The following is a 13,020-nucleotide window of genomic DNA, read 5'->3' on the forward strand; positions in this document are numbered from 1 at the left end:
TGGCGACAGTCACTCATTGTCGGTCGTCGCTGTTGCAGAAGCTGGATGTTGGCGCGCCTTCTTCTCGACACGGTCACCAGACGAAACGGGCTCTTGATGTGCGCCAGCTAATGCTTCCCGTCCGCGACACCATGTCAGAAACTATCATCGCAAGTCGAGCGCAATTAAATGCTGCCAAACCCCGAAAGCGCGGCAACTCGCGGGAGCTTCACACAACACACCTGCTCCACTCGCTACTCCAGCCAGACTCTGCCATGCTCTGCCCGCGCTCCACGGGGCAGAGTTCACTATCAAAGATCCTACACACTTTGATTCTTCACACGACCTATCGATGTAATCGTTCGATAGCAGTTTTCCCTAGGCAAGACCCAGCGTAAAAATACAAATAATATTTACGAAACAAACCAATTATACATCGACATAAGTGCATATATATATATATATATATATATATATATATATATATATATATATATATATATATATATACAAACAGTAAAACAATTACAATATATAAAGAGACAGAAATGTCACATCTTGAGGTAACAAAACAAGGAAAAAAAATAATAGTACAATAGATGGAAATAGGAGGATATGCATTTCCGGCGTTACATAGTTCCGGAACAGATGTCACTCTCTTTCCAGCCTTTGGTTGTGTTAGAGCCTAATGACTTTCGTTTCGTGTTCTTGGTTTTCTCTGTGCTCTTGCCACTAGGTTAATAGTACTAGCAACACTCTTATACATGGAAAGTAATGAAATATTGTAATATTTTTACAGGTTTTACACTTACTGAAGTATTTGAGTCTTGTAGGTGATCTAAAGATGGTTGAGCATCTTCTCAAAGTATATCATATCCCTAATGTTTACTGGCATCATTATGATGAAAAAGAGCTGGTGCTGTATCAAATGAATCTCATTAAGGCGTATCTTATCAACTTGAGTATAAAAAATCTTGTGCAATTCGGTAAAACATAGCTTTGCAGCTTTACTAAGAGAAAATATATTTTCTCAGTTTGCTCACATCGATTGCAAATGGGCTTTTTATTTTAATTAGTTTTTGGCCATTGACTTTGAAACATTTTCTATGAACTATTGGGTTCATCAATTTTATACAGGAGAATTGTATGGAATGGAATACGTTTGCTTCAGACACATGTATAGCGAATTAACCATTTGATGGAGGTGTATTGGGAATGAAGACAGGTACACTTGTAACAATAATCAGGTCAGATACTTTGTCTGTGATATTTAAATAAAAGTATAGGTTTACTTATAGTAAGGCCTATTAGTACTTGCGCATACTACATGAACATTTTTGAATAATATATGCTTTTTTGTTTTCAAAAAGCTCGAGTCAGTTAATTTTCTGTTACATTGAGCAACACTAAAAGACTTTGTCAGGTGGACTCATTGCTATGTTGAGGTTGTGTTACATGCAAAACTTAACCCTACATTTTGAGTGCTTACCTGTAATATCCATGAATTAGTTTGTTACATATTCAGGCTGTTAACTATCATGATATTATATTGTAAAAAGAAAAAGCAGTGAAAGCAGGCAGATGGAATTGACAGATGAAGTGTTTATTATTGCCTCATATGTGTGATGGGAGGGGAAGAAAAAGCAAAACATTGAATCGAATGATAAAGTATTCCTCAGGGTAGGAAATTTTGTTATTGAGAAATTCTTGAAAACTTAACCAAATTCGCATTCCCTACACCAATACTATTAATTCAGACTCTCACAATCTGAATACCTAAAAAAGAATTAGATCAGCAGAGTAAAAATGGTCTCATAATGTCGTCTGAAGCTTTTTAATCTGTTACCCTTACAAGTTCAACACAATAATCACCCACTGGAATTCTGTGCAATAATGCTCAATGTAAGATAAACACAACAAACTGAATTGTTGGAGAAATGTAATTTAGCCATTGCCCCACCAAACAATTAAGACTCTCATGGTAGCTGAAGAAATCGGGCAATTTTGTAAATCTCAGATAAAACTCGGATTACTCACGCTTCCCTCAAATGGTTTATTTTGTACAAGAGTAAACAAATCTATTATGCTATGTATAATTTTGTTGTTGTATTACGTGGCTGTAAACTTATGCTATTAAGTGAACAGCACAAGAAGTTAAGCTTCGAATTTTACCTATATTAGTCAGCTTATTTATTTGATCATGATTAAAACAGTGCTTTTTTAACATTTCACTTAAACAATGCTGTGGTGAGGTTCCTCTTACTTTCTGTTGCAGCTTCAAGGATAATATTTCTAATAGCGACCGATATTTATTTATTTATGTGTCCAAGAATCAATTTAGTACATTGTTTGTACATGTGATATAGGACAACGGTAAACCTAGTTAATTTACAATACAGAAGTCATTTTGACTTCATTTTTGACATAATGAAAACGCATAATTATGTAGGTTGGTGTACTACATTGCTTCTACATGTGATAATAGAAGTTATTAATTGAGATGGCATCATAAGCACAACACAGACTATATATACATATACATATATATATATATATATATATATATATATATATATATATATATTATTACGAAGTTGAGCCTCTATGGACTGCATGGTAACAACCAACTTCACTCTAGTGTCCAGGTCTTGTTCCTGTTCCATCTTTGACTTCCTGCCAGCATCTTCTGAGCACACCAAGAAGTGCCTGTTTATGCTCTTCAGATAATGGTCCCCTCCGTCTTTTGTACGTTGTGCCATTTCAAAACCTTGATAGTTGCTCACCAATCTTCTAAATTTGTTCCTGCCTGGAATTTCTCTCTCTGAGATACCAATCTGCCTAAGATCTTTTTCACATTCTTCGAACCATCTTGCCCTTGTTGTCTTAGATTGGATGAAACTCCATATTCTTTTTGTTAGTCAATCACTGTCCATCCTCATGAGATGACTGTAAAATAACAATCGTGTCTTCTTAATGGATGCTGTGATAGGTTCTCCCTTGCTGTAAAAGTCCTCATTTGCTCTCATTCGCCATTGTCCATCATCCCACCTATTACCTAGGATTTTCCTTAATATCCTATACTCTAACTTTTCCCGCCACTCCGGATAGTAACTCCTAAGTATTTTACGGTCGTTACCGCTTCCAATGATTTACCACCTATGGCATAATCGTACTGGAATGGATTTCTGCCCCTATGTATGCGCATTATATTACATTTATCTACGTTTAGGGAAAGCTGCCAGCTGTCGCACCATGCATTAATCCTCTGCAGGTCCTCCTGGAGTACGTACGAGTCTTCTGATGTTGCTACTTTCTTGTAGACAACCGTGTCATCTGCAAATAGCCTCACGGAGCTACCGATGTTGTCAACTAAGTCATTTATGTATATTGTAAACAATAAAGGTCCTATCACGCTTCCCTGCGGTACTCCCGAAATTACCTCTACATCTGCAGATTTTGAACCGTTAAGAATGACATGTTGTGTTCTTTCTTCTAGGAAATCCTGAATCCAATCACAAACTTGGTCCGATATTCCGTAAGCTCGTATTTTTTTTCACTAAACGTAAGTGCGGAACCGTATCAAATGCCTTCCTGAAGTCCAGGAATACGGCATCAATCTGCTCGCCAGTGTCTACGGCACTGTGAATTTCTTGGGCAAATAGGGCGAGCTGAGTTTCACATGATCTCTGTTTGCGGAATCCATGTTGGTTATGATGAAGGAGATTTGTATTATCTAAGAACGTCATAATACGAGAACACAAAACATGTTCCATTATTCTACAACAGATTGACGTAAGCGAAATAGGCCTATAATTATTCGCATCTGATTTATGACCCTTCTTGAAAATGGGAACGACCTGCGCTTTCTTCCAGTCGCTAGGTACTTTACGTTCTTCCAGCGATCTACGATAAATTGCTGATAGAAAGGGGGCAAGTTCTTTAGCATAATCACTGTAGAATCTTAAGGGTATCTCGTCTGGTCCGGATGCTTTTCCGCTACTAAGTGATAGCAGTTGTTTTTCAATTCCGATATCGTTTATTTCAATATTTTCCACTTTGGCGTCCGTGCGACGGCTGAAGTCAGGGACCGTGTTACGATCTTATATGGAACAGATACTAATGAGATGCCCCTATAGGTAATGACATTCTTTTTATCGCCTTTTTTGTGTAGAGGATGGATTAAAGCTGACAGCCATTCAGTTGGTATCAACCCAGTTCTCCAGATCTCCTCAAAAAGTGGGACTGGTACATCAAGAGTTTCATTATTTGCCAGCTCCAGTACTTCCACCACTACTGAATCCTCTCCAGCTGCCTTATTATTCTTAAGTTTGATGATGATATCTTTGATCTCCCTTTACTAGGTGGAGATGAGATGGGTAGTTTGTGGATCAGAGCACAGACAGGGAATCTTTCTTTCGGTTCATCACAATTAAGTAGGTTTTCAAAATAAGGAGACATGATCATGCAGTTTTCTTTGTTGGTCAGGCCGAGCTTCCATTTTCGTCTCTAAAACAAAAACTAGGGGCTTGGGATCCTTTCAAATTCGATTTGAACATCTAATAGAAGTCTCTGGCATTGTTTTTTCTGAAATAGTGATCGATTTGTTCTAACTGATGTTTCTCAAACGATCGCTTAGCCCTTCGTAGAGTTCTGGCTGCATATTTTCAAACTTCACGGAATACATCAAAATCTTCACATCTCGTGGTCGAGTTCCACTTTTTCCATTTGTTCTTTGGGCCACCACCACATCACAAACCTCATTCCACCAACTATGCTTTCTATTTTTAGCTTTCAGGATTGCAGTATTAGCTGCTTGTTGGATCTTGGAGGTGATGTCCACCCATTTATGGGATTGAAATGTAAGTTGCTGAAGGTATTGTTCCAATACGTTTTGATTGATTTTGAGCTTTGCAACGTCATATTTATAAATTTTATTTCTAATTTTCAATACCTTATTGAGAGGGATGAAATTTATTTTGATCTTGGAGAGTTAATGATCCGAGTCAAACTGGGCACCTCTCTGTACTTTAACATTAATTATTTCCTTAATTGCTAGATGATCAATCTGCTTCTCTCCACACACATTGCCTGGTGATCGCCAAGTCTTCTGTTTACTTGGCTTGTGTTTGTAAAATGTTGACATTATCTGAAGATTGAAGGATCGACAAAGATTGACAAGTCTTTCTTTTAGTCATCTTCTACATCTACATCTACATGGATACTCTGAAAATCACATTTAAGAGCCTGGCAGAGGGTTCATCGAACCACCTTCACAATTTTCTATTATTCCAATCTCGTATAGTGTGCGGAAAGAATAAACACCTATATCTTTCGGTACAAGCTCAGATTTCTCTTATTGTGTCATGGTGATCGTTCCGCCCTATGTAGGTCGGTGTCAAAAAATATGTTCGCATTCGGAGGAGAAAGTTGGTGATTGGCATTTCGTGAGAATTTATTAAGTGATTTGAGTTGCTTCACTACTTCGAGGATATTTACTTCTACGTTACTCATGTTGGTGGCTGTTCTCAATTCGAATTCTGGAATATCCACTTTGTCTTCTTTTGTGAAGGCATTTCGAAAGGGTCTGTTTAGTAAATATGCTTGTGAGTAGGGTACTTACCAGTTGTTGATCTAAATTGCGGTTCTATTCCCAGCTGGTCATTAAAATCACCTAGTAGGATCTTTATGTTCTTATGTGGTATTTGCTCTAACTGTTCTTCAAGAAGGTCCTGAAACTGTTCAACTTTCTCGGGATTGCGTCTGTTGTCTTCATTGATTGGTGCATGCCTATTGATCAGTGTGTGCCTTTGTTACCACAGCTGAGAGTTAGGATAGAAAGTGTCTCAGAAGGGCTGAAGAACACGACAATTGAACTGACAACCTTCCTACGAACAACAAAAGCTGTGCCAAGTGCAGGCATGTTCTTACCTAGTTTGACTATCCTTTTGCCTTTATAAATCCTGTAACATTTAATATCCATTGTGTACTAATCTAGGTATCTGTTTTCTTCAATGACCAAGATGGTTATGTCATGTTTGTCCATCATTATCGTCGACTCTTTGTGTTTCCCAGCTTTCAATAGAGAATTGACGTTCAAAGTCCCACAATAGTAGCTGTGTTTTGCCTTGATTTTTGTGTGCATAGTCGTGACTTCAAAGCATATAGGTTCAGGCTCCCCACATTTCGTAGTCCTGATTGCACTCCTAAGAGTGGTAAATTCTCTCAAAGAGGTACTACCCGGGGTAGTGTCCTTTCTGTGACGACATTCCATGATGCTTGGTTGTTCAAACTAATGTGGATTTGACAAATCCTTCCCAGTAATAGACTATATTATGAATTGACAATTAGTAAAATTTGGAAAATGAGGTTCACTCATAAGGATGTTCGATAAATTCAGACAAAGAATAGAAGCAGTAGTCAAGCAGGAACTGTTTTAACATTATTCTAAATGCATTTAATTTTGGGATGCATTTTAGGTAAGACGGCAAATGGTTATATAACATAGTTTTTGCATAAGTTTGTTTTTATTGTGTTGATGTGTAGGTTCATCTTACTAGTTTGATACGTGTGTATATCATAGTTGTTTCTGAAGAAATTTTCCTTTTTTAAGATGCTCCCTTTTGTGAAAATTAGTATTTTGTATATGTACAAGCAAGGTAGCGGCATTTGAGAGTTTTAAAAAGGGATCTACAGGAATCTGCGCACTTCGCTTTTTATCAAACTGACAATCATCTTCTGTATTTTAAAGGTTTTTGTAGAATTTGTGCAATTTCCCCCCCCCCCCCCCCCCAAAAATTATTCCATACATAAATACCCACTGTAGACTACAATGGTACATTGTCAGCACTGATGAGCAGCTTGTATCCTGAGTGGGGTCCTAACAGCTATGGTAGTGAATTCAATCTCTTATTTAAATTGTTTAGGTACACCTCCCACTGCAGATCTGCCTGAAGATGAATACTTGTAAATTTTGTATGACTGACCTTCGATAAATTTTTACTTTGATAGTGAAAACAGGGTTTGCAGGATGGAGATTTTCTGTGGTGTGGAGGTTAACTGCCACAGTTTTTTCAAAATTTGTGATGAGCTCACTGGTCCTGAACCAGTGCATTAAGGTATGCATAACTGATGTTGCAGCCTTCTGCAGATTTTCTTCATTCTGTGATTTAATTAGAACATTAGTGTCATCGGTAGAGTACAGTGCTTCCATCATGTATTTTACTAATCAAGCCATTTATATACAGCAGAAATAGGACAGGTCCTCGAACAAAACCTTGTGGATTCCATACTTCATTTTTTCTCCTCATTACTGTAAAAACATGAATAACCATCCAAACTTCAACTGAAGTGTACCGGACAGCTAATTAGCTAAGGTTATGGCTCGATTCATGCGACCTTCCTGCCACGTTGCACTACTCACAGTTATACTGATAACTAAACTGGTGGATTCCACCTACTTCGTTATTTAACTGTAACCCTTTCTGGAGTATTCGGTAGTGAAATATAACTGTCAATTATTTATAACCGTTAAAAATAACGGTTATACAAAAATGACTGTAACCGCGATAGAGGTTACTCCAAAATAACGCCCAGCTCTTGGGCAACTGCGTAGGATTTGCTGCAACCTGTGTGAACAGTAGCTCACGATGCCACAAGCTGTGGCGCCATATTAGATGCGTGTGTGAACCCAGCTTAACTGTCTGACAGCACTTCCCCTTAAGAGCTGTTATAAATCACTGGCGTATAAATACTGATGTTTTAAATTGACACATTTAGGAAATAACTGAAAACTTTAGGTTTAATGGTCTTACTTATCCTTTAAAAACTCTCTTAATGGGTTCATTATTTATGGGAAAAGGTAAAATAAAAAATAAAATAAAGCGTTATATGTGGAAGGGTTTAATTTGTTGCAGGCTGTGGCTGTTTTACGAAAATTACACAGCTGAACATAAGCAGAATGTATAGATGGCAAATCAACAAATAGAATTACAAATGTTTGTTTGAATCTATCGATCTCTTATATCGATTCTGCACTCGGAATGCTGAATTAAACATATCCGGTGTTTTGATGTGTGTTATTTGCCACTTGATTTAGCTGTCAACGGGAATGTAAACGCGCGTGATAATCATGGGACGGTTTGAACATACGTTAGAGCGATGTGTTCATTACATTGCAATAAAGGAAATTAACACCGTCATCACTGTTGTCAATGTTAAATTAATAAGATGAAAAATGCTGCAGTTTTGGAAGAAAAATGGTTTGTCATAACAGTACGACTTTAAATTTATAAAAAAAGACTAATATTTATAAGTATTTCGGATATTTATGATCAATGTTTACACTTGCAAGCGAATAGAATAATTTTATATTTTGAACTTTTTGTTGTAATATTGCTGACAATCCCTGAACTGTAAAATGTATTTAACAATATATTTCGTAGGGATGAAGGATGCCAGTCATTCCAACGCAAATTCTCCGTCGAGGACGACCGATGCACCAAACCCATCCATATACAATGGAGATGTATCAAATGATGTTTTGCATTCTGGGCCTTTGTCATGTTATAGCGAAAGTGAACTGACAATTGGCGATTTAGGTTTGTGGCCTATGTACTTCTTCGTTGTGTAACGTACTGTATTTTAACGCACTTTTAATGCAGGTACTGTTTTGTGCAAATAGACCTTTCAGCTGGTGTAATCATTGCACAACAATTAGAGATGACAATATGAAATATGCAATGTTTCTTGTTACTTGCTTATTAATATAATTGATATTTGTAATTTTTTCAGGCGAGTCGGACCAGAGAACAAAAGGCAATAACTCCCATTCACGCTTATCTAAAACTCTAGCAGAAGTCTTGGCTGATAAAGGTGCCCTGGGATATTTTATTCAGTATTTGGAAGCAAGAGGATATGTTGCACTCATCAAATTTTGGCTTGATGCAGAAAGTTTTCGTGCAGCATCATCCGCCGAGATTAGATGTTCAACTGACACACCTGACGTGCAGGTGACACGGGAAATGTTGGAGGCCGAGTGTTCCAGCAGCAAAGAATCGCCACACCACGAGGAACGTAATGTTGTTTCACTACAAACAGCATATAGCAGCTTGTCTGTGGATTGTGTTGAAAATAGTGAGAGTGCGAACACTGCACCAAAGGGTAGCACTCACTCTTTGATAGTTAGTAGTACTTTATCAACTGCTTCACACACTACATATTATGATGCTCATTCACATATGTTTGGTTGTGCAAGTGGAGCATCGAACAAAAATGTACCATCAGATTTAAAGGACTGTGGTGAGACCTGTTCAGATGTCAGTGATATTTCGAATAGTTCTGAAAATAAAACAAATTGTGTTACCCCAGACATTGATGCTGGCAGTAGGATAAATACTTACCAGCTACAGACTATTGGTGATGGCTACGAAAGCAAAAAAGAATCAAGTAGTGGAACAGTGGCAAGATGGGCAAGTGGAGCTGTCAGTCCAATTCATCAAGCAGCATCACCAACACGTGCTGTAAAACTCATTGAAGCAACTTTGCATGATGCAGTTAGAATATTTAGGAAGTATTTTACTCACAATGCCCGTTACCGTATTCGAATTCCAGAGGAAATAAGGAATAGAATGATTTCTGCAATTTGTAGAGAAGGTGGAATGGTAGGAATTGATTGTTTTAATGAATGCCAAGACCTCGTCTTTCACATAATGGAAAGAGAGTAAGTATTTCTTGCCAAGATTAACATTCTTGGTAGATAATTATTTTTAAAAAAGTTCTGATTTTGAATGAAAGTTAACTGTATATTGCTATAAAATACAGGAAATAATTATTGATAATTTAGTTTCTCTGATTGTATCAGAATAGTATTGTACTTCTGCAGTCCATACCACCGCACTCTATCTCATTGTTCTGGCCATGGTGGTGGTGAGTTGTGCAAAAGAGGCATAATACATGGACTGTGCCATTAATGTGGATTCATTTATACATTTTTAATATTTTTTTAGCATGATGTTTAATTTTTATGATGTCTTAATTCTTGAATAGTAGCTTTATGGCTAGAGCAGAACTGAACTTCTGACAATTTAACCGGTGTTAAGTTTGTTACAAGGGGGTCACATCGAATTCCATGAGAAATCATCAGGTCGGAAGACCTTGGAGAGAATCAGTCAGTCATCGTCCCACATAGTCATCTGGGTTTATTTTACCTCCTGTGGTTTTTTCAAATTATTACAACAAAATTCTTGATAGCCCCGAATGAAAAGTGTGATTGTTTCGTATTGTGGTACTATCAAAATATGAAACAATCATTTATTACATAGTTACTAGATCTGCATCCTTTTACTGAGTAAAAATAACATTCTTCATTGTATCACATATAAAGAAAATTACTTGCAACAAGAGGAAATAAAACAGATGGAAAAACAATATCAATTTGTCCAATCACTTGAATCACGATTGAAAAATTCTCCAACAGAATGTAATGGGTGCTCTTTCGAGTTGTGTACAATTTTCCTTCTGATTAATCCTGGCAGCAGATGATGTATTTCTTGAGGCACTGTGTTGAACGTTTTAGAACAACTATTGGAAAACTGCCATGTGTTTATACGAGGGTAATCCCAAAAGTAAGGTCTCCCATTTTTTTTGTAAGTACATGGACCGGGTCGACAGAAGCGTCCTATCCCATGCGTCGGCTTTTACCCGTGATGTAAGGGTGTTGTCGTGTGTGACGTCATGACGGCACGGAGTTTGGTTTGAGTGTGGCTGTCTCCAGTTCTGTTTTATCTTATTTTATTTACTTTTCTGATCTGTTCGTTCTATCTCGTGAGATTATTTTTTTAAATTTAAAAACACTTATTACTTATTTTAATTATCTGTTTCCTCGAATTTCTGTTTTAGTTTATTATATTTATCTTTCTGATCTGTTCGTTCTATCCCGTGAGATTTTTTTTTTTTTAAAAGACAAAAAACACTAATCAGCTACTGAAGCATCTTTATCTTCTATGGGTTGCAGGGGTTACGACCCCTGGGGAGGTGGGTGGGTATTCATGCATGGCTGTCTTCACTTACACGTTGTAGCTACGCAAGGCGTCTAAATTTGTTTATATTTAGTTGCCCCCCCACCCAAAACACCCCATTTCCCGCACTTGTCCCGTTAGTGTCATTAGGCTTCTAGTGGAAAGTGTGTGTGTTTGTTTTTGTTTCTGCCATATTTGTGACGTCATGGGTCAAAGCAGATGGGTGGGATCGGATGCTTCCGTATTTCCCATAGACCAGTATATTTCTATAATGGTTTACATCAGTTTACAGCTTGAACATTTAGCTATTTTTTGACATAATCGCCATTTCTGCTGATGCATTTTTGTAGATGCTGTGGCAGTTTTTGTATGCCCATGTCATACCAGCTCGCTGCCATGCTGTTCAGAAAGTTATGAACCTCTTCTTTTACCTTGTCATCGGAGCTGAATCATTTTGACCACAATTAATGCTGACAGGTACTGTGAGACTCTGAAAAAACTCAAACGGACAATTCAGAACCGGAGAAGAGGAATGTTGAGCAAGGGCGTACACATTCTCCATGACAACACTCGCCCACACATCACTCGGCAAATCGTTGCTCTCCTGCTACAGTTTCAGTGGAACAGAATCACCCACTCAACCTATAGTCCTGACTTGGCACCCAGTAACGATCACCTGTTCCCTTGGTTAAAAGAACATTTGGCCGGAAAGTGATTCAGCTCCGATGAGGTGAAAGAAGAGGTTCATAAGTTTCTGAACAGCATGGCAGTGAGCTGGTATGACATGGGCATACAAAAACTGCCACAGCATCTACAAAAATGCATCAACAGAAATGGTGATTATGTCAAAAAATAGCTAAATGTTCAAGCTGTAAACTGATGTAAACCATTGTAGAAATAAACAGGTCTATGTACTTACAAAAAAAAAAAGAAAAAAGGGAGACCTTACTTTTGGGATTATCCTCGTCTCTTGGTAAACCCATGTTTCTCTTGTTGTGGGTGTGTTTTCTGTTATGTATTCCTTATGGTTTTCTTATACGTTGATGACGCATCAAAATGCACACTAACTGCAAATTAACATTATTGCTAACCAGATGATTATAGTCTGTAGTGATCCAGTCTTTCTCTTGATGTGATGAACCTCACAGCTTATTTTTTTCCCCCTTTTTTTTAGCATAGAAGTTTCATTGCAGCCTGCATTGTGTCCCATTATAACAAACTTGTCAGCTACTACACCCTTTAGTCTTTTCAGAAGGTATATCACATGGGAGAACTTTGAGAACACATACACGGTGTGCTCATTCGTTGACAGTTTGCTGTCAATCATGAAGTCCAGCAGTTTCAGAGCCTCAATTTTATCCTGGGTATAACTGGAGATTGCAGTGCCACCAGTTATCTGTGACCAGTAAATACTATCAACGTAGTGGGCACCCCGATTTTGAGCTTATACAGTGTGGTGATTGTGACATTGTATTACACATGCAAACAGACAGAAATAAAAAACACTTAATTTCAGGTGCATGATTGACCGATTTGGCATTGTAACATCAACTAAGATGACCTTGCTATGCTGATACTGCGAACTGCTGAAAGCAAAGGAAAACTACAGCCATAATGTTTCCCGAGGGCCGCAGCCTACTGTATGGTTAAATGATGATGGCATTCTCTTTGGTAAAATATTCTGGAGTTAATATAGTACCCCACTGAGATCTCCGGATGGGGACTACTCGGGAGGAAACAAAACTGTCATTCTACGGATTGGAGTGTGGGATGTTAATTGGGTAGGTAGGTTAGAAATTTTAAAAAGGGAAATGAATGGGTTGAAGTTGATTATATAGTGAGAATTGGTGAAATTTGGTGGAAGCAGGAACAGGTATTTTGGTCATATGAATTCAGTATTATAAATTCAAAAGTTAAATAGGACTAATGGAGTAGGTTAAAAAAAAAAAAAAAAAATACAGGAACTCGAGTAAGCTATCATGAACAGCAGAGTGAACATATCATCGTAGCCAAGGTAGACACAAAG

The 13,020-nt window shown here is 37.7% G+C and overlaps 1 protein-coding gene across 2 annotated transcripts in view; it reads left to right on the plus strand.

Annotated features, from left to right (window-relative positions):
• Nucleotides 1–8,026: 8,026 nt before the first annotated feature.
• LOC124794541 (A-kinase anchor protein 10, mitochondrial) overlaps nt 8,027–13,020 on the plus strand; it is a 116,607-nt gene continuing 111,613 nt past the window's right edge. For both annotated transcript variants that reach the window (XR_007016586.1, XM_047258102.1), the window contains exons 1-3: nt 8,027–8,237; nt 8,421–8,576; nt 8,770–9,697. Coding sequence is in view for 1 of the 2 variants with exons in the window: in XM_047258102.1 (XP_047114058.1) it covers nt 8,213–8,237; nt 8,421–8,576; nt 8,770–9,697 (1,109 nt within the window). In the remaining variant the exon portion in view is untranslated. The remainder of the gene's footprint in view (nt 8,238–8,420; nt 8,577–8,769; nt 9,698–13,020) is intronic.

The sequence above is a fragment of the Schistocerca piceifrons genome, chromosome 1 (assembly GCF_021461385.2).
Source record: "Schistocerca piceifrons isolate TAMUIC-IGC-003096 chromosome 1, iqSchPice1.1, whole genome shotgun sequence".
NCBI classification, from domain to species: Eukaryota; Metazoa; Arthropoda; class Insecta; order Orthoptera; family Acrididae; genus Schistocerca; species Schistocerca piceifrons.